Here is a 23,785-nt window from a genome sequence, read left to right on the forward strand (position 1 = left end):
CACACGCACACACACAACACAACACACCCACACACACACACACACACACACGCACACACACACACACACACACGCACACGCACACACACACACGCACACGCGCATCACACACGCACACACACTCGCACAAAAGCCTTGTGTGCGCTTGTGTGCACAACCACTCAGCTGATGTTAAAACGCAAAAAAAACGGCAACAGATATATGCATGAATGTGGATATATAAAGACATAGAAGACTATATGAAAAACACAGGCATAGATGTGGGAGTCAAGAGCAGTGTCGAGTGAGCACAGACATTATTTTTAGGTGCTAGATATGGAATCAGTTCACGGTAAAAAAGGTATGCGATGAAAAGCGTGAATTTTTGCTTTCGTAAAGAACATCTCCATGAATATAGAGAGCTTTTTTCACACCATCTCATGGTGTCAAATCACTCACATTCAAAGACTTGCTCAGTCCTTAAAATCTCTCATATCAGCAGCGCCTCGCTGTGACAGGCCTATACTCACAGACCTGCTCTGCTCTCAGCCTAGTGAGGCCTGTTCTCAACGTCTAACATACGTTAGTCACTGTGGTGATGGAGCAACAATAGCCTCATACCATGTTGATATGTCAGTTAGATTTCAGGCTCTGCAGATGTGATATTACAGAGTGTTACGGATAGGCAGAAGGGCTGAAATGGTTGATGTATGCTGTTGAGTCATGTGTATTGTAGACGGTGTGCTGGTGAGTGTGATGTAGTCTGAAGAAAACATGATTTTATACATGATGTTGGTGTGCGTGCGTGTGTGTTGCTGTCGAGTAGCTACAGCTGTAACTTACACCTTGTCTACATCAGACATGACTGTCGAATTGCTACGTGTCCGACTTTATTTGAAAGAAATTCCATTGGTATAAAATGGATAGTTGTTGTTATAGTGTTGCATTAGAACTATTTAAATTAGTATCAAAAACACAATGAGCGTTGATGGAAATGTTAGATGGTATTTAAATAAATAAAAAATAATATTCATAGTAAAAAAACAGTAGTCAGTAGTTTTATTTCGGATTAATGAAAGTTCTTACGTCTGCAATGTATCAAAAACAGAACATGGTGATAGTCAGCAAAAGCCACATCACGACACATTCCCAGCAGACATTGTAGACAGCTTTATTGCATATAAGAGTACGTTTACACAACAACGATGTAGTTTTTCCTTGGCGTTTTTGAAAAGTTTCACGTGCACACAACAACATTACAAAAATGATTTGTGTTCACAAGGATCTGCAAAAATGACTGAAAACATGCCAAAACGCTTTTGAATACCTCTTATGCGTATATGTATTCAGAACTTAGAAATGTAAATAATATGTCACACTGGTCATGTGGTGCAGTAAATTGACTTTTTTCTGGAGAAATGTTAATAAGTATGTTGAGTAACAGTCCTGTAGTCTGCTATTATCGTTTTGGTTACTGAAAAAAGTAATTTTACTAAATGTTTCTGTTCTTTTGACAGATTTTCTATGTGTAATATCAAAATTGTAATTTTATGTAATTTTTTAAAATACGCTCAAAAAACATAAATTACAGAAAAAGACGGCAAATGTACAAGAAAAACAGGCAAAACATGTAATTTTACAGGGGAAAACTTTTAATTACGGGTTATCTCTGGTGCCCCGGATGCCAGAAAATGTAAGTGTTTTACAGTGTATACTTTGGTTATAATACTGACGTATTACGGTATAATTTCAAATGTGTGATCGCCAAAATGCTCCTGTTGTGTAAACAAACGGTCAAAGCGCATAAAAGTCAGTTATTAGTAGAAAACGTTGTCGTGTAAATGGCCCTATACACAAGAGACTTGCTTTTGACGATGGTATCACTACTATCGCAAACAGGGTGTCAAGCAGGGGTGTTCTGCATGATGCCCGTAACCTCATGGTGAAACTGGAAGTAATAGTTTTGTCAACGCCTCATGTCTGGTATCACGATCCTCGTGGTGTATTTCTCAGCTGGGTTCTGCCATTTGCAGGCCCTCCCCTGACACATCAGTAATTGAGCAGGATCAAAGAGCAAACGCAGCTGCGTCCAATGAAACTCTGGCTAATGGCCCCTTTAAACAGCCAGAGAAACATTCGCTGGATTCCAGTACAAAGCAACATCCACCATAGTTTTTATGTGACCATGACTATAATTTGTCCATCTCTCAGTACAAAGAATCTGCTGTACCCCTCTGCGAGGAGAAGCAGCCTGGAGGTGTTATCTTGGAGATCAGCTGGGATTTTAGCAGAGGATGGGGGCGAAGGCAGAAATGTTGCCTCCTAATTGGCAATGCTTCGATGGTCTCCTCAGACTCTAGCTTATAGTATCGAATGCATCAGTGAGCGCAGGAGTCGTGATATGTCTGGTTTTTGATTAATGTAATATGTGAATAGTGTAGGTTTAATTGCATGAGGATAGTTGGCTCTTATATTCCACATAAAAAAAGAATAGTTGTAATTTATGATAAAGTACAGCTATGACCAAGCTACTTTTAGCCAGATTGGATAGCAAACAGACCGTGGCTGGTATTAGTGTCCGTCTGAGGCTAAAACTTAAAAGGATAGATCACCCAAAAATGAAATTCTGTGAAACACAAAAGATGATATTTTAAGAAATGTCGCAGTGGTTTTCAGTCAAATGGAAGTCAATGGGGGCCAGTGTCTTTGGTTACCAACGTCTCCAAAATATCTTCTTGTGGGTTCTTCAGAAGAAAGTCAGTTATACAGGAATGACACGAGGGAGAGTAAATTATAAAAGAATTTTGATTTGGGGTAAACTATCCCTTAATAAAATGTGGCTATTCATCACTGCGTTCAGTACTAATAACTGAATTCTGCTGCTGTGTAGATATATGATGCCTTCAAATCAGTTTTCATTACAGCTCAGACTTTGCTTCCTTTTCATTTGATGTCTCAGCCGTTGAGTAAATGGCGGCAGGCTGATGTTACCGCCTTCACAGGAGGGAATGTGATTGCCAGCATGGAGGTTTGTGGAAGTGAGTCACTCAGATGTACAGTAGTAGTCACAGTTACCCCTCATCATTTATCTTCTTTAATTTATTTGTCTCTTTCTCAAACACAGATAGGCTACACAAGAAGCGTTTTAGACCTTGAGTCAACACTGCCGTTTCAAAACACTTCACACCTTGAATATCTCTCCTTTTTACTACACTGTTGTTGTTAGGTAACTTAATTGTATTGCAGTCGGCCATTTTGAAGCAGCTGAGCAGTTCTGCTTATTCATTTTCTTTGTGTGGGACCTCTGCCCACCCAAATAATTTTAATTATGTAATCTACACCGTTGTGATTTATTCGTGCTCGCATTGCCTGATGCATATGCGAGGGGTTCTTGACATAAAATACAGTTTCCTGGAATTCAAGTTATATACAGGTAGCAGGGCTGTACGTTAACTTTCTTTGCACATAGCACTGGTGCTACAGAGGTTTAAAGTTGTAGCACAAATATAAATGTCTGTTGGCAGGTAACTGACAAATGACATTAATGTTTCATACAGATGAATACAAAGTAAATTAGGGCCATATAATTTTTTTGTTTACCTGGTTACACTCAGCTCTGTCTAATGCACCTGCCAAACTGCAGTACACTGGTAAATTTATTCTTAGCACAGACTGATGTTTTCATAGCACGTGCAACATAATGTCGCACTGTACAGCCCTGTGTAGCAATATATACGCCAACAACAATTCTCTGGAGACATGAATTATAGATTCCATATGATTTTGATGTGGATGAAGTCCAGATATAGACCATATTTTACACTAGGGGTTTCTACATTGGATGTAAGGTCAGAGGGGGTTACGCGAGGGAGTGAAAATCCGATGCTGTAGAGTACACTTGGTCAAGATGATGCAGTAGGGCAAAGAAGAGGGAATTGAGTTGGTACAGGTGCTTTGTCTCCGGTTTTGTTAAAGATGGAGTGCAGCTGTGTCCCTCGCAATCTTCAAGAAACACCTGGAGCATCTCTGTAAGCATTTGATCCACAACACTGTCAACCTCAAGCCACTTTGTATACTCTCTATACTGCAACATCAGAAAGAAAATGCATGGTTTGCGGTTGTTGCCTTACAGTTGCATCTGTGCACTAGTTTGTACTTTTCCGGCCAACTATGGGAATATTGCAGGACTTCTAATTTTATTCCGTCTGTAGGATGAATTGCATCTGTTGTAGTGTTACTCGGTTGCATGGGATAAAGGTGTCTGCTAAACATGTAAATGCAAGTCACTGTCTCGCTACTTGTGTTTCTGTGAGGTTTTTATCTCATATTTAAAGATTTGTTCTGCATTCTCTGCGTGAGAGATCCTTTCAACCCAGTGATAAAAAATTTAGAGTTGAACCAACAGCTATAACCATCGTGACCTTGAGCTTGTCACCAAAGGGATCGTACGCATTTAAGGTTAATTAGAAGTGTCATTTTATGTAATATTATTATTAAAATTCAAAGGTTGAGTCATTGAGTGTTAGGCTGTGGATGTAAAGGTCCCTGGTTAAAGGAACAGTTCACCCAAAAATGAAAATTTTGTCATCATTTACTCACCCTCAGGTTGTTCCAAACTTGTATAATGTTTGTTGTTCTGCTGAACACAAAGAAAGGTATCCAGAAGAATGTTTGTAACCAAACAGTTCTGGGGCACTATTGACTACCATAGTTGTTTTTTCCTACTATGGTAGTCAATAGTGCCCCAGAACTGTTTGCTTACAAACATTCTTCCAAATATCTTCTTTTGTGTTCAACAGAACAAAGACATTTATAGAGGTTTGGAAGAACTTGATGGTGAGTAAATGATCACAGAATTTCCATTTTTGGGTGAACTGTCCCTTTAAATCCTGAGTTTCAGCACCAGAAACCTGTCAGAGTTTATTGTGGGTGGGGTGAAATGGTGGTTAAGATTTAGGGCTTGTAACAATCTATGAGCCATTACTATTTTGCCCATGAGCAAGGCACTCAACCCTAGTTTGCTTCAGGTGTCTCTGTACATTTATGGTGCCTGGTTTTATGGCGACATCGTGTGAAAGTTGTGACTGCATGGTGAAAGAAATGAGGCAAGAAAAAACTCTGCAGGCTCTGGTCGTGCGGCGGTAAATAAAGGTTCTGTTCTTCAGCAGCCAGCTGCCTCTCCTTCATCCTCTTCTCAGTTTCCAGATCTCCAGTTATAAGTGTTTCTGAGATGGCATTATTGAAGCATTTTACCAATTCTGAGACACTGAGACAAAACTGTCTGGGAGAGTACAGACTGATAACTGAGGGCGTAAAAGTTGTTGTTAGATATCTATCGGTAGAGAAAGAGGGGAGAGGGAAATGATAACACAACAGAGGTGAAAGGCCAAGAGGATCTGTGAAATATCAGGAGTAGAGCAATCTGTTGCCTGAAATGAAAGTCTAAAGGAAGTGGGTGGCTGAACTGAGATGACAGGGCCCACAGTTTGACCACAATGCAAGTTTGGACTTCTTAAAACTTGCTTAATATAACATTTCTAAATACTTGAATCAGACTTGCAGTCATACAGACATTTTTAATGTTGGCTTAGTGGTAGCAACTGCAATAATGAAGAATATCATATTAAAGCCACAATATGGAATATTTGGACCGCTAGATGGCGCACTTTCGAAACAACAATAAAAGGCGACGCTAAATGACGTTATGTAGGAGAGTGGAATTATGGGACATGTCGTTTTCACCATCCAGAGGCGTATGTAGATCGCCCATCATGTTCACGGGCGAGGTAATGAATGAATTTTATTTTATGTCATCGTAATGAATTAGCTTGCAAGAAACGTGGAATGTAATGCTACGTTAGCTCGCGACTGATATTGGACTTTGTCAATTGATTTGGTAGCTTAATGCTACACAGTTTTACGTGTTTAAAACAGTCATACAGTCGTCATTTAGTAAATTGGAACGTAAGTAAATTGGAACGAACCCACAGCACTTACAAGTAACGTTATTGGCTACATATTTTTGTGTGACATATAGTGTAGGTAACTGCACTGTATATAGGGTAACTGCATTCATAACTATTCAAATAATCTGTGCATGATAAAGCAAATGCTTAAAAGGATATGAATCCTTGTTTTATTTCTTCGTTTGTCCATAAGCCTGCTTGCCTCATTTGGCCTACGTTTACACTTTTTTGGGTTTCCTTTACTCGCCAAAGAGTAACCGTGATCCATAATAACAGAACAACAGATGCTGCGTCCCATATGCTGTATAACCACTTCCGCATTTGCGTGTTGCCGTAGTTTCTACAACTGGAAACTGAGGGTAGCGCGGAGGACCGGATATTAAGTCACTGATATGCGTCAAATACCAGTGAGACAAGGGAAGGGTCATTATTTTAAATAGGAATTTCTCTGGATTTACACATTCTTGGGAACATTTGGGATAATGTAAGTACACAACTGCATGAAATATATCACACTGTGCAAGTGATTTTTGGATATTTCATAACAAAATTCTTCCATATTGTGGCTTTAAATGGTAGCAGGTGGTTTGATGGTACCAGGTACCGTTTGAATTATCGCATCATTTATTTATTTTTTAAAACCTTCTACAGAAATCGTGATAATATCGACATCATAAATTCTTTTGGCCTTGATGATCGTGTATTGACCATCTGATATCAGGACAGCCCTACGTCAGACTTATAAATATGTTATAAATAATCGTCTGGAATAATCAGGTGTCCTTAAAGTTTCAAATGATAAAAGTATTTATTATTATTATTTAATTTACGTGCTGTATTCAATTTCCATCCGATTATGTAATTTTTTAGGTGGAATTTTCTAGCAAATGTACACCCACACCAGACACAGTCCTCTCGCCTCAATAATAAAAGATAATTACTATGAAAATTACGAGCGTGGCCCTCGGTTTCGCTTCGTTGATTTCCCTTCCCATAATCACCACAATCCCAGACAGAACTGTTTTCTCTGTCACGGAAGACAAGTTGTGTAGGATTAGGTTTGTGATCATTACAAAGCCTACCATTGCTAATGAGCTAGTGTCAACTACCACCCTGTGACAGAGAGTGTGTGTTTTTGTGTGTGTGAGAGAGAGGGAGGCAGAGAGACACTGAGACAGGCTGATGAGTGTGTGACTGTGAACAGGCTGATTAAAGCAGGTGCGATGTGTGTTTGCTGTGTAACTGCGCGTGTGTCTATGTTTGAGAGATAGCTGGAGGGCTTGCGTGGGTTATTAAAGGACCGAGAAGCCATCAGCATCGATCAGCTCCTCCAAGAGGACCCGACATGTAACCGATGCCCCTTTAATTAATCCTCATCACCCGGCACAACACACACACATACACACAAAGAAAGATATGCAGTGAATTGGAAAGGGTGCTTTGAAGTATTGGTGTGTCCTCTCTCTTACTGCGACATCAGCCCGAGATGTGAAGCGAGCAGTGTAGTATCAGTGATTAAGTGTTGTTGAGCATCAGATAAACTAGGAAGGACCGGAAGATGAAGTGCCTGAGGTAAAATGTGCTAAATTATTCAAATGCATTGCTCAGTTACCTTAAATCACCCTATTTACAGCGGAACTTTTTGTGCAGATGACCAAATGGCATTGGAAAAAAATGACTAGAATCTTGCAAACAGGTTTACTGTATATGCGCTTCCAATCGGCCATTGTTAAGACAAACATATGAACCCCGCCTCACATTCCAGCTAATGGTTGCTGATCAGAACGCTGAAATAAAGCTTGAAGAGGAACCACCGTGTTTGTAGAAAAATCGACCCACAAAAGGCTTACTTTAAAGGGATAATCTGGGAAAAATCTGTCATTATTTATTCACCCTCTTGTCATTTCAAACCCGTATGACTTTCTTTCTTCTGCAGAACACAAAAGAAGATATTTTGAAGAATGCTGGTAACAAGCCATGACGGTACCCATTCACTTCTATTGTATAGTCACAAAACCAATGCAAGTAAAGGGGTATATTGACAAAAGGGCGGGTTTTCAGACTAATTTTTGGGTGAACTGTCTGCATATTAAGCCTGGATAAGACAAAGTATTTATGTATTGAAACTCTAGGGCCATGCATAGCATTTATTGTATGTTATGTCTTGTTGTGGATCAAATCAGATCCGTAGGCTATTACATGCATCATTTAAACCATTATTGTGATTAATTGCATGCGCTAAATGCGTTCGCTCTTAACTCTTGCGACAGTAAACGTCTAATCCTGACAATTATCATTCGACAAACATGTGCTCAGGTCTACCAGACAGCCGTGACATAAGACCTCTCCCAGTCACGATTTTTCGTCTCACCTTCACACTCCAATAGTGTTATCTGACCTGTGATTGACAGTTTGATCGCTTATCCACTGTCTCAGTCTCCCTTTCAATTTCAGCTCATGCTAACAACATGCTCTCTGAGGGAGTTCTTTAGTCATCATTCTTGCCCTCTCTGTCTTGCTTATATGGCAAATGGCCTTTTTGTGTTTGAAGACAGCAGGGGCTAAATGCATGCTATAAATGACTAAGGCCCTACTTTGTCTCGCAGTGACATGTGTCAGTGTAGATTGCATGCTGGTGTGAGAGGGGATGAGTGGTGATGACGGCGACACTGGACAACTGTCAGCGGCGCTCATGGGACACAATTATGCTGAGCTACAGGAAGGGACCAAAAAAGACAGTGATTTTTCTGTTTTGGAATGGGCTTTATTGGAGTTTATGAGTTGGAAGTGGAATGAAAATGGCCACAGTGCATGTGTTGTTTCATTGCGGTTTGAGTTGGTGAATGCTGTTAGCGGAAATGGATGTTGAGATGTTTTAATCAGACGTTCGTGTGACCATGTTTATTTGGATATTTGAGTTAAAATCAAAGGATTTGAAGTTTAAAGAAATTAAACGTAGGCACAACAGAAGAATTTCATTTGTCCGACAAAAATGACATCAGAAGTGTAGACTGTTGTTGTCATGAACGGGAGATGAGACACGGACAGAGGACCCAAGCGCAGACAGCGGGTAAGGGGTTAACAAGACTTTAATAAATAATACAAAACAAAAACCCACGAGGGAGTAAAATAACAAAGATATAAACAGGAACACGGACTAACTAAACTAGACAGGACTAAAAAATAACATTTACCATATATTACAAAGACACGACACAACACGACAAGACAAGACAAGACAAAGGGGATCAAATCAAGAGGAGACAGGTGTGGGGCATGAACTAATAACGAGCACTAACGAGGAAACAAGAGGGCAGGAACAATGACGAGACCTGGAGAGAGTATGGCAAGCCATAAGGGCCAAAATTACCTCCCCCCACATGAAACAAGAGGTTCTGCCATGGCTCTGCTACACGATCATAAAAAGCAAAACAAGATGGGGCAGAACCATGACAGTTGTGCTCTGATATGTGGAATGCACTTTATTAAATATAATTGAAGTATTTCTTTACTATTGTCAAAAGAATTTGCATAGCTTCACAAAACATCACAACACATCTGTAATCAGAATAATTTAATGCACTTATGTCAATTGACAAAATATATTGAATAAATTAGACAATTAATTTTTTTTTTTTACAAATTAATGCATAAATAAATCATAAGTTATAATAAACCTATTATTAAGTATGGCATTAGATTGAATGATGTATGTGTTTATTTGACATTGCAGCCAATATGGCATGAATTTGATTTGTCACTTTCACTCATCAAAGCTGATCATCGTTTGATTATAAATCAACACATCATTTTTGGTAAATTTTCTAAATTTAAATGTGAATTACAACTCTACATCAGTTCCTTCTTTAATCCACATTTGGCAGTTGAATCGCTTCTGCGTGTATAGTGCAGAATAGTGCACAACCCGGTAGGAGATCAAGGCTGGAATGAAAACAACCGTGCGCTTTTCAAAAACACAGCTCATTTCCCTAACAAAATTGACAGGCATGCATGACTTCCTCAATTACATCCAGCTTCTCTCTGAACGGGAGGAGCCCGTCCCTACAGGCTTTTAACTGTGTTTCATGCATGCCACCCTTATCCATCAAGACCTTCAGGTTGGTTCTCAATGTTTTCTCTTGCCTTCAAAGTCTCCCTTCTGAATCATAGGTACTACCTTGAGGATACTGCTGTCAGATTAGAAAGTCATTACAAAGACTGTATGCCCCCATTCAGTGAGGTCAGGATTCCCATGAAATCTGAGTGTCAGCTAGGTGCACACCATAAGATTGGGTTGCTGGTGATTCCTGGCAGATATACAGTACCATACCATGACATCTTTCTTCTACCAAGGACTGATAAAAACCTTGGTAGATGCATTCGGGTAGACCTAACACATATTAAACAGAGATAAGACAAAGCAATTGACATTTTTAAGAGGTGCTTTTACCTGGATGTTAAAAATGGGTTTATTTGATCCGTCTGGTGGATTCTCTATTGAAATTTCTCAACTTATGCTTAACTGGAGCCATAGCTGTATTGGTAAATCCATATTAGTGTTTATAGGTTTTACAGACATTTAAACATGTCAGCTTTTTTACAGGGTTGTAGAAACTGTTTACGCTGTCTCAACATCTTGTGTGCAGTCATGTAAATGACAGTAAACAAGAACAAAAACAATGAACAAATGATGCAGTCTGCTTCCTGAGAAGGCCTTTGTATTGAGCCGATGCCTAAAAATTATTAGCAGGCAGTCAGCTCGCTAGATTCTTAGACAAACCGTTAAATCTCTCCACAGTCATTCTTGCTCATTCTAATAGGAGCAATTGTTTCAGGTCTGCTGAGAATTGAAAGGAAGATATGGGAATAAAATATTCCTTTCATCTGACCTTTCCTGTTAAGACGACTTTGTCATTAGGGAGTACAGTTTAATAATTCATTAAAAGAAAAGCCTCGCTTCTTTTAGAAATCTCATTTTATCTGCATTCAAGATTTCTTGGAGGTTTAATAATAATCTGGTATGCAACTCCTGTGGCAAGTTAAATTAGATTTTTTATATGGAATGCAATGCATACAGTTTCACAAGGAACTATAACACTATTATCCCATTTCCTATGCATTTACATAGAAAATAGAAATGTGTTTTTTGGGAGATTTTGTCAACACAAACAAGTGAACACAATGCATCACAATGCTCTGGTTCAACTCTGAATTTGACTCAACATACGACCTGGATTCAAGCTGAATTGATCCCCACCCTGCTTTTTTGTACTTAGGTTGACTTGAAAATACGACAAATGCTCTCACAATGAGTTAAAACAGAAATTAGGCTGATTCAGATCGATATACACTATACGGCTAGCTCTTTCCAAGAGAGGTCTTGGCTTAAGCTCAGCCTCCCACCAAAATGAGCTTGATCCTTTCTTTCTTTTTAAAGCCAGAGTCTTGCCAGGCTACTCAGCTGCACTGTCAAGGTTAAGAAAGATGTGGTGTGGAAATGCTGACCCAGGTGGCGCCTGCCTTTGTTATAAATATGGCGTGGCAAGAGGAAGCACAAGTACTGTGACATACAGAGAAACAGGGTGGCCAGAGGCCAAAGTTAAAACGAGGCCCGAACCCTTGCCAGCTGAACCTGAGCGGGAGGAGAGAGGGAGCACGTGGGAGGGGTTTACCACTTCGCCTCACACCTCAGTAATCAGCATGCACGTCTGCGTAGTGTCAGGATCAACAAACAGCTTGAGGAGAGAGGCTAAGAGAGACATGCTTCAGCCTAGGCAATGTTATTATAAGAAAAGCAATTAGCAAAGTGTGACAACAATAAGCAAGAAGTGGTAAACACTTGGGAAAACACTGGGCTTTCCATAGGAATAGGATACAATTTGATTTTCCATTACTGTTTTAAACCAATAAGGGCACAGATGTCATGTTCTTTGGACTATTGGATGTGTTTGATAGACCCAAAAATGAAAATGCTGTCTTCATTTACTCACCTTTCTTTTGCAGAACACAAACGAAGATACAACGGCGGTCCCCATTGACTTGCATTGGTTTTGTGTCCATACAATAGAAGTCAATGGGTACCATCGTTGTTCGGTTACCAACATTCTTCAAAATATCATCTTTTGTGTGCTGCAGAGGAAAGAAAGTGAAACAGGTTTGAAATGAAATGTGGGTTACGATGACAGAATTTTAATCTTGCTCACATAATATTTAGCAGTCTTCCAGGTTGTAAACCTCATAAGATACTTTTACTGCATAGTGAGGAAAAAAGAAGCCTCATTCAGTCTGTTTGAACTTTCAGCCCTGTGACCAGAATGTGTTCAAACTTTCAGCCCTGTTACCAAAATCATTTATAACCTTTATTTATGCATTTTTTTTTATTCAATTTAGGCTATCGCTTCTTGAAAACCAACATTTTTCAAATAGCTAGCTTTCACTCATAGCTTTAGGCCAAACCCTGTTACTTTTTTGTCATCGTGAGAGATTTGGAGGGGAAAAGAAAAGTAGAGAAAGAGACAGATTTCAGTATTGAATTGTTGCATGAGGTCCCTTGTTCTATTATTCAGTTCTCCGCTTCAGAGATGTTTCACCGCGATGCTTAATTCAAATGCACAATCTGCTTCAACCTTTGATACTTTCTTCCGTGAGACTGAGGATTGCGGCGTAATGTCCATCTGGATAAACTAAGCAAAGCATGAATTTCATTATTAATTTATATTAATCATTATTAAAAAGATTTCATCAAATGTTTGGATATGTGGCCTTTTATTTGAAATGGACTTTTTTGCTAAACTGTGGCTATTTTAATTTGAGTGTGGGAAGTTCAAACCTACGCCATGCCAAAGTTTTCATTAATACATCCTTTGCTTTTTGATCACTGGCAGAGGTTGCGTGACATTTGCATGAATCAAGATTTCAGTGGCTTTTGAAGAAGCTTAAAATCCTCTCACTGCCTATACATCATGAATCACCAGGAAACTTTCTAGATTGTTCCCTCAAGCCATACTCTATGCTCGGTATTAAACTTAAAAAAAGAAACACGTAACGTTGACGATGGGAAGAGGTGGTCAGAAGATTAAGCGATTCTTAGCGTTAAGCAGATGATCACCCTGGCTATTGCAAAGAGAACTAAATCCCAGGAACACTTAGGTAGCGTTCTGATTTATTTTCTGTAGTGCTCGAGTTGTTTTAAGTGTAGGTGTCTTAAGTCCACAGATCTAACGCTGCTATACGTTTCCTATACTATGTTAATTAGAGCCTTTGGGGAAAGTAGAGAGATAAATACTAAATCTTAATTAGCTGGGTTTTTTCATTATGGCCATGTCAGTTTGTTTTATAAGCAGCTCCTCAGATGCGCTGCTGTGCCATTTTAGCCTGAGAATAAGGTGGAGTTAAATCTCTGTTTTAATCTTGTTACTTAAGTAAGGGTGGGAACCGAACAATCTTTTAGCTCAGCGTTCCATCATGAAGGATTCGGTGCATTTGCTTGCAACACACGAGATTTATTACTTCATCAATTGAAAACTATCTCTCTGTGTCTAACGTTTGCTTGTCTTTAACCTGCATTACTCTAAAAGCTAGTCTCAGCACAGAGAGTCTCATTTGTGTTGTTATGGTTCCCTGAAGACTAACACTGTTTCTACACAGGACACGACTGGCGCGACGCGACACGACAAACCCATTGAGAACAAGCCGTTGTCGTGTCGCGTCAGTGTGAACAAAATGCCAAATTATAATGGGTTCTAATGCGTTCTATTGTCTTTTATCGTGTCGTGCCGTGCCGTAGACACACTGTGATGTTTAGGGATCAAGATTCTAGAAAATATGACTTAAATATGACATTGTTTTTGTGAAGGAAAAAGGATATAAACACTATAGGCTACCCAAACAATGATGTCCATAGAGTTGGAGATGTTCGAAATTGAGTTTGTGGTACATTTGTGTAGTTTATTTAATCCTCCTGTGAGGTAGAAGGAAAAATATACTTTATATACTTTATAGTTATATAAAAGTTAATTCATCTGGTTTGCATTTTAGTAAAAATGCTAACTCAATGTTAAATGGATATTTCACCTAAAAACGAAAGTTCTGTCATCATTTCTTTACCCTCTACTCATTTTCAAACCTGTATTTTTAACACAAAATTAGATATTTTGAAGAATGTTGGCAACAGAACAACGGCGGTACCCATTCACTTGCATTGGTTTTGTGTATGTACAATAAAAGTGAATGGGTATCACCGTTGTTGGGTTCCCAACATTCTTCAAAATATCTTATTTCGTGTTCTGCAGAAGAAAGTAAGTCATACAGGTTTAAAATGACAAGAAAATGAGTAAATGACAGAATTTAAATTTATGGGTGTATCCTTTTAACTCATAATGCAGTACACTTTCTGTTACTGTCTATATTTTGCTACTTAATAATAATAATATAAAGTGCAGTTTTCTCTTTGATATCCTTCATATTTTTTCATGATGACAAAAAAAGCATACTTGTAATTTACTTACATTAAAATGTAGTATGTGTTGCAAACAAGATCAACAAAATGGTGCTTTAGTGCTGTACCTGTCATTTAGTAATAATTGTAAATGAATAAAAGCAATATTTCCCCACGAACCCCTTGGACCTTCTTTAACCCACTCCAACACGCATAATATTATACATTGCGTGTGATAAGTGTGGCATTCTTATTGCATCATAAACACAACTACCGCAGTACCAGTAAATGCCACTTCACGCTAAATTACAGGTCTTTGCATATATTTTCTGATGTTTTATTACATTGATTTACTGATGGTTTGCTTGTACTGTATGCATGCACAAAAATGTGCCTCTAGCCTATACAGTCACAGAACACACGGTTGGGCAAACAGATTAAACCAGCTAAGTGATTTATAAAGCCTGAATATGTAAATTGTAAATGTATGTGCAACTTATATATATTCCTTCTTACACTCCTTGGTGACCACATTGGTGCTAATTACTCATGGCAGCTTATGGTGCAATTAGAGCCTGAAGGGCCTCCACCCTTCACACCGAATCAGTGACGGGCCACTGAACTTTTAGCAGCGGCAGGAAGCAGATCCTGCTCATGCCTTAGGTTCTGAAAAGAGATAATAAATAGATGTGACAAAAAAAGAGAATCAAAGTTGCTGTAAAGATTACTATGGTAAAAGCTAAATATGAAAAAAAGCATAAAGCTAGAGAATATTATAGCTCAGGCTTTATTCAGGGCATGGGCTAGTGATTTTGAATGCAGTATAAATGTGGTTCATAGCGGCCATGTTCCCACAAATACACCAAATTATGGTCCCGGTTCAATGTTGATTAGATCTGAACAGACTTTGCCTTCCAAACTGATGTTATCAGCGCAGGTTTTGTGTCGTAATACCTGATGTAACTGTCTTGCTTGATTCATTAGTCATCAGATTGGATTCAGGGAATTGGGCCGCATGAGCCGTTCTTGTGTGGAATTCATGGGTGCGGGAGGGCAAAATGCTAGTTCATCTGAGACCAACCCAGATCAATTGCGCTCACAATGTGGCAGTAAATTACAACTTACAATGCTCAATGGGGTACTAACACATTGCCTAGCGCCTGCCATGTACAACATCAAACGCAAAGATGTGGGACCAGAGCTGTGAACCAAGGATTTTCTTCTAAATAACAACTGTTACTATATTACAGCTTTTGTGATTATAAAATTGATTTTAACTCTGTTTTAATCAAGCATGAAGAGCATCCACTTTAAGAGCATGTAGAAGTGTGTTTTTTAAGATATAAAGTAATGAATGCAAATTGTATGTGGAAAACTGGAAGACAGATTGCGTTCTGTGAGAGCTGAAATCTCTTAGATTGTCCTGTTTGATTTAAGTTCAGACCAGCGTGAATTGCCATAGATTTTTTACTAACAGTTTTGGCATGCTGACGCCACCTGCTGAGTCTCTGTGTTAGACATAATGGCTGTGTCTTTGTGTTGCCGGTGGTATTTTAGTGGTCATGAACAGGTGTTTATGGCGTTATATGAAATTAATTACGACATCTATTGTTGTATAATATTTTACAAAAATAGACCGCATTGCTCTGGGTGCTGTAATTTCCTCAATGGGTCTCATTGACTAATAATTGCGTACAAGTGTTTTTATTTATGAGCTGAGAAAATTATCATGCGAAATTTCAATGCGATTCACAACAGGTGTATGCACACATACAGTACATATTTCTTCTTTGCCTTATTCTTATTTTGTTGAAAATCAAATCTTTATATAATCTTTCAATATGGTTTCTTAACACACTTCTCTAGAAGTGTCTCCATTTTTCATATGTGTGGCTGTGAATTTGACCCTTATAAAAATATAAATGCAAACTTATTGACAAATCGTGATTTTTGTATGGAAACATTCATTTATGCACAAATACCTGTGTACACAATGGGCATGAAACACGAGCAGAACGATTTTTTGTGTAAATCGTTCGTAAAGTCGTTTTGACGTAAATTTTCGGATTCATGAAAATGTTCGTATGTTCAAAATGTTAGTTGGTACGAAACACACGTACGCCTGCTCCATACCACGTGTAAGTAGTGCGTAAAACTGCACGTCGTTATGTATTATTTTAGACAAACTGATGACACTGCATTTTGATACACTGTGTATCATAATGATATTTTACGAGTTATTTTGCCCTGTCTTTATCATTCTTAACTTTGGGTAAACGCAGATCTCGTCACTGTCCTTTTTCACACAGCCGTCCAATCACAGTGGAGAATAGGCGGAACAAACACTACATTGACCAACCATCATACACAACGATGGAGAAGTTAATATTATTACTGCATTTTAATATTCAGTAATATTCTTCAAAAATAAGATACTAATAACAAGTAGGCTAACTGTTGCGGATATTCTAAATCACAGCAATCAACGCATCTCCGGAGACGCGCACTCGCGCAGAGCCTCCGAAGCGTTCTCAGGCGCCACCAACTGGTCGCTTTCAGAAGAGCACCAGGTATTATTATTTTAGCTAGCTAAAACACTTTGGTGGACACAGTTTAATTGATTAATTTGTTGGTAAGCATATAGCCTATTAGTCTCGTATGCATTCACGCAATATAATGTAGCCAAACCAGAGAATGAAGTCCAGAGAAATCCAGCATTCCTAGATACGCAATTTGCGTAGCTGTAAAATCATAGGCGGGGATTATTCTAATTGTGAGTGAGCGTGCATGCGCGCCGTGTTTACGAATGATTGAAATTCAACACATTTTTACTGAGATCTGACGTTTACAAAGTATTTGTGAATCCGGAGGAAAGTTTTCGGGAAGGTTTGTTTTACGCGCAAATTACTCGGGATTTACTCATATATTTACAAATGTTTCATGAATGAGGCCCAATGTTTTTAAATGAGATTCACTATGAATAAAATCAACATAATGATTGAATTTAACATTGCTCTCTCTTTCTTTCACAGGTTTCATACATACATGTGGTGGAACATTGAAAGGAAGAAATGGGACCATTGAAAGTCCTGGTTTTCCATATGGATATCAGAACGGGGCCAACTGTACGTGGGTTATTGTAGCAGAGGAGGGCAACCGGATTCAAATAGTGTTTCAGTCATTCGCGGTGGAGGAGGACTATGACTTTTTATCACTCTATGATGGACACCCACACCCAGCAAACTTCAGGACGAGGTGGGTGCTGTATTTAATATGTCTATTGTATTTATATGTTGATTTCTTTATATGTGTACATGAAGCCACATTATATGCGTAGAGAGTTGTAAAAATACAGATATAGACAAAGATATCTGATTTTAAAGGATGGAGATATTAGATATGAATGTAGTTTATGGTTTATGTCTGTGGACACGTTGTATGGCTGCTTGATGCCAGATGAAATGACTGCCAAGAATTCTCCCTTGACACAGAAAAATAAAGCAATTTTTCTAGCTTGTGCATTGTTTTACATGGTTCACTGTTTTTTCAGCCAAAAAAAGCTACATACATTCAAATGATTTCCTTTCTACCCTTATATTTGAGTAACTGCATACGTAAGGCTTTAACATCAAATTCCAGTTCAAAGTGATAATCTTTTGCATAAAAGGGTTAATGACAACTACTTTGGTTAAATTGTTGGTCATTAATGTCTATGGTGTTATAGGAAGCTAATGGTCAAAACCACAATAAAAACACCAGATATTACTTTTTTAAAAGCTCATGGTTCTGTAGTTATCAGCCTGTTGTTTCCTTAGGGAGTTGCTTACATTCAGTGTGGAACAATGTACATGAAATGATGTACCAGGTGATTTTGCCTCTTTGGCAAAGAACAGATGTGTTTTCTTGTAGTTCAACTGGCACAGTAGTGCACTTGCAGCACCAAGGTCATTGGATTGATTCCCAAGGAATGCACATAATGTTAAAATATATAGCGTGTCACTTTTGATTAAGTCAAAAATGTGAATGTACACATCGCTCCCACCCACCCGCTCAACCTATGCAAAGGCATACATCTATTTTAATCACATTCTGCCATCACTTGTTTATTGAGTAATAAATGTTATTGGAATTTGACCAATGCAGTTACTTGCAATAAAAGGTAGTATTTAAGTCCCATACAGATGTGTTTATTTATGTTTATGTTGTTAGGCAAGAAAACACAATCTGTTGTACAGTGAGGGAAATAATTATTTGATCCCCTGCTGATTTTGTAAGTTTGCCTGCTTACAAAGAAATGAAGGGTCTATCATTTTTATGGTAGGTTTATTTTAACTGATAGAGACAGAATATTAAAAAAAATCCGGGGAAAAAATGTTATATAAAGGTTACAAATTGATTTGCATTTCAGTCAGTGAAATAAGTATTTGATCCCCTACCAACTAGCAAGAATTCTGGCTCCACAGATTGGTTATGTGCCTATATGGACCACAGATTAGTCCTGTCACCCATCAAACCATTGGTAACACGCTATGCCACATTCAGAAAAGGCTTTGGAGAAAGTGATGTGAGACCAAAATTGACTCCTGTTTTTGGAGGGAGAGAAATGCTGACAATGACCCCAAGAACACCATCCCTACAGAGAAGCACAGTGTTGGAAACATTCTGCTTTAGGGCTTTTTATCTCTGCTACGGGTACAGGATGACTTCACCGCATTGAGGGGCTGAGGGACGGGCCAGTGTACCGTAAAATCTTGGACGAGAACCTCCTCCCCTTAACTAGATCACTGAAGATGGGTCATGGATGTGCCTTTAACATGACAAAGACCCAAAACATATTGCCAAGACAACCAAAGAGTGGCTTAAGGAAAAGCACATTAAATGTCCTAGCCAGTCTCTAGACCCTAGTCCTATAGAAAATCTGTGAAGGAGGCTAAAACTCCAATTTGTTGAGCGACAGCCAATAAACCTTAAAGATTGACAGAGGAGTGGACTAAATGTATCCTGACACATGTGCAAACCTGGTGACCAACTATCAGAAATGTCTTACCGCTGTGCTTGCCAATAAGGGTTTCTCCACCAAGTACAAAGTTATTTTTTCTCGGGGATCAAATACTTATTTCACTGACTGAAATGCAAATCAATTTATAACCTTCATATAACATTTTTCCCCTGATTTGTTTTAATATTCTGTCTCTATCAGTTAAAATAAACCCACCATAAAAAATATAGACCCTTCATTTCTTTGTAAGCAGGCAAACTTACAAAATCAGCAGGAGATCAAATAATTATTTCCCTCACTGTAAGTCTTTCCTTGGCTGATATCATCAGAAACACTTGCACCAACAGGAAACAGTAACTAGATCTAGATTTTTGTGTAGTAGTGATACATTTGTTTATATGCATTTATTTGTGCAGTAGCCAATGAAGAGTGGGTGATGTCAAGAGGGGCTTTGGGGCCCATTTTGGCATTGGATCGATGCCTGTCAGTTTCCAGCTGTTAAGCAGCTGGCACAGCGCTAGGCTTGGACTCTCTCGGTCCAGTCACTCATTTCCATGTGGACCACTAGGCCATCTGCACTTTTACTGCAAAAATCACAAACGGCTATGTTCAGTCACAAGGGGCACATCTTTCCCAAACCAGCAGCAGGTCCAAAAAGGACAACAGTGATGCGTTACAAGGGAGAATTTTCTCAGTCATTTACTTCTACTCCTTGCATGTTCTTCTCTCGCTCTCCTGCAGGGAGGAGATATTAGGAGTGGGAGGAAGAAGGAATAATGACAGTGCTTAATTAAACAGTTCAAGAAGTAAATAATGCAAGATTCTGCAGGCGCTACATTTGCGTCTCACATCGCCATGTTCGCTGGCATTACAGACAAATTGCATGTTGCTATTCAGCCGTTTTAAATTATGCACTGCATTTAGGGAGTGTGGCCTATTCTGCTCCGCTTTTCCCTCGGCCTCTCTGAGATATATTTACTGCCCTTTAAAAGGCCACTATACAGTCAGCAGTCACCCTCAGAGATCTAGAACAAATAGCTACATTGTTGTGTGTAACAGCCCACTGTACTTTATATGTACTTGATAGGTGTGATTTTGTACCAGTCCGAGGTCTTATTATATAAGCAACCAACCACTTTGGCTTTGTACAAAAGGGCAGATTTCCCTTTGAAGCGCACAAGATGCTTTCTGGAACAGTGTCAAATCAAGCTGGGATAACATGGATCATCAGGTTTTGGTAAATCTTGTGATGTCCATGCCAGCTTGAGTGCATGCTGTCATTAAGGCAAAAAAAAAATGGAGAAAATTAACTTTGCTGTTAAATTTCTTAAAGGTGTAGCTAACCCAAAAATGTAATTTCTCTCGTCATTTACTCACCCTCTTGCCATTTCAAACCTGTATGACTTTCTTTCTTATGCAAAACACATAAGAAGATATTTTGAAGAATGTTGGTAACCGAACAACCATTCACTTCTGTTGTATGGACACAACCAATGCAAGTCAATGGGTAACGCTGGTTCAGTTTACAACATTCTTCAAAATATCTTCGTTTGTGTTCTGCAGAGAAAACGAAAGTCATACAGGTTTGAAATGACAAGAATATGAATAAATAGTGACAGAATTTTTGGGTGAGCTATTCCTTTTAGGTACAATATAACTTCATTAGTTTGCATGTTCTCTTATAATGTAACCCCTTGGTGTTAATTGCACCATGCTCAGATATTTACTAAAGAAACTACTCATTTTAATAATGACTAATAAAAAACATTTGGACCTCACTGTATTTATGTCCATTTGATGGGTTTTGATTATTCCCGATTCATTTACACACGCGAAATCATTGACCCTCCTATGTACTCTCAGTGTACTTTTTCTTTTGGTCCGTGTGAGATCTTGGTTGGTAATAGATGCCCTCCATCTTGATTTTACACCAGTACTGATTATTAATGTGACCCGACTAGAACTCTGTGTTTAAAATGAATTATAAACTAAAAATGGCAGCTAACGGGTCTCACCGTGCAAGACATCTGAAGATAGGAGGAATTAATCTTAAAATATGTACCGATCTGTCTGAATCATTTACAGCTTTACAGAATATTAATAGATGTACCAGAATGACTTCTAGATGATCATATGGTTGGCAGGAAATGAAGCATAGCTTTTTTACTTTAATTGCACAAACATGTGGCCTTCTATGTAAAGAAATATATGCATATATATTTATTTGCAGAAACAGATAACTCCATTTAATATTTTTTTGTGTTATCATGTTTTTATTGTGTTTAATTGTGTCAGTTAGCTGAATTTTTTTGTTATTATTACTTAATCAAAACAACTCAACTGCAGTTTGATTAATATTATTTGGAATGCACAGTAAAAAAAGATTTTTTAAACTGTTTTTGCAATTAAACTCTTCATGTAGTGATGGAGAGCAGGCAGCAGATAGACAAATAATGGTGTATACTGTATATATAAAATGATTTAATATTGGCAATTATTTAACAGTTTCATAATTCTCTGTTTTGTATTGGTTCACTTGTTTGCTGCATTCAATCTATTGTGTGTTGCTTGGCAACATGCAAAAAAACTATGGTTTGGCTTTGTTGGAAACAATTTTTTTTTGGTTGAGAAAAAACATGAACTAGGTAAATTTTGGCTGAAATGTTTTTAAAGAACTGTTGTATAAACAATATCACATAATCATGCGGTTAAATATTATATATTGAATATGAACACCATTGCTTATTTTACACAAAATCTTTTTTTTTTCAACAACAAAATTGTTGAAAACAAATTGCGCATTATCAAATACACCGACAACAGACTTGGCATCTGACACAAGGCTGAATGACAATATCTCTGCCAATTTGTCCACAGTCACCAACCGATGCCAAAAATAATCTCAAAACACCCAGATATTGGTAGATTAATCCACCCGCTCCATATATCATTTATCACTTCTCATATATATAGTAGCTGATCTTTCAGCATTATCTCTCTCATAGTATATCTCTCTGGTATACTATATTCCAAGAGTCTCTAAGTAATTGTCTTTCATTGTATCACCGTGCTCCTTTCAATTTAAGATGCAATATCTTTTCACCATCTTCTTCCCTCCATACATGAGCGTCTGGGCTGTGAACAGTTCATGTAGTAATGGCGGGTGTCACATGTGTGTCAGACTGTGAAAGAGACCCCAAGAGTGAAGCCAGGTGTAATTGCAGACGCTTAGCCCGTGGAGCTAGCAATGTAATTAGTCATCAGCATGTAGTGGGGACGGGACAGAGGAAGCGAGAGCCGCCACCAGCAATTATTCATCCTACTGCTGTCACTCAAAACGACCCATCTCCATAAATCATTTGCCGTTTGTTTTGGCGTCTGACGGAGGTGTCTGCCGAGAGCTGCCGAGGATCACTGTACCGACGCACGGACGGAATGTGAAAAGCAGAGGTGCTGAGCTTTAAACGGAATGCAGCCTTGTGTCTTTATCTCATACATATGCATGAGATGCTCTTTCCTGTTATGTGGATGCAGGAAGACGGTGGTGATTATGAAAGCCTGTGTGCTAGTCTGCCTGCTTGTCAGTACAGGTCCTGTGGTTGTTGTAGTGTGTGATTTAAAGGGATAGTTCACATAAATATAAAAAAATGCTGTTTTGCTTCAGTAAAACAGTAAAGATTTTGAACGGAAGCCGTTCTTGGTGACTCATAAAATGCAAGTCTATAGGGGCCTTTTAATAGCTAAATTAATTATTGTATATCTTTTGGTCATATATTAATGTCCTATGATGCAAAACGATCAGTCTGTGCCAGAAACTGAACATTATAACATGTAACGTAAACATTTAAGATAACAAGAAATATATTATTTTTATACTGTATATTAGACAAGGATGGCATTATTGAGACAGTTCCCACAACTTTATAAAGACTTGCTGTCCCAAACCCATATGGCATATGCTGATATTTTTTAACTTTGAAGAGAAAACAATTATTTCTTTGAAGAATCTTTAGTCATCATGTTAAGCACTGTTAAAAAGCACTAAACAAACACACAAAAAAAATTGTAACCAAACTTGGATGAGAGGCATGGTTTTAATGTTTGCATGAATTTATTTTGGGTGAACTGTTCCTTTAAATGCTCTGCTCCTACTGTAGACCCCACAGCTACAGTACCATGCTTCTCTGAGCCATTCATTTTCAATTTGAAACACACAATAATGCACGATAACTACCCTTTTCGCTTCACATAGTGGCTTTTTATTATAGATCTAAGAATGCATGGTAAAATTCATTCAACCTTGGCTTACTAGTATGGATTGTACGATATGAACACAGCCTGTCACTCTATTATATTCTAATGCCCTGGAAGAGGAGAGTGACACGTCAGTCGTGTGGCTTCATG

The 23,785-nt window shown here is 38.4% G+C and overlaps 1 protein-coding gene across 5 annotated transcripts in view; it reads left to right on the forward strand.

Moving 5' to 3' along the window:
• The window catches only part of csmd3b (CUB and Sushi multiple domains 3b), a 363,456-nt gene that overhangs the window by 37,403 nt on the left and 302,268 nt on the right, over positions 1 to 23,785 (forward strand). For all 5 annotated transcript variants that reach the window (XM_057354136.1, XM_057354137.1, XM_057354139.1 and 2 more), the window contains exon 2: positions 17,415 to 17,637. In XM_057354136.1, coding sequence (XP_057210119.1) covers positions 17,415 to 17,637 — 223 coding nt within the window. The remainder of the gene's footprint in view (positions 1 to 17,414; positions 17,638 to 23,785) is intronic.

The sequence above is a fragment of the Triplophysa rosa genome, linkage group LG16 (assembly GCF_024868665.1).
Source record: "Triplophysa rosa linkage group LG16, Trosa_1v2, whole genome shotgun sequence".
Classification (NCBI taxonomy): Eukaryota; Metazoa; Chordata; class Actinopteri; order Cypriniformes; family Nemacheilidae; genus Triplophysa; species Triplophysa rosa.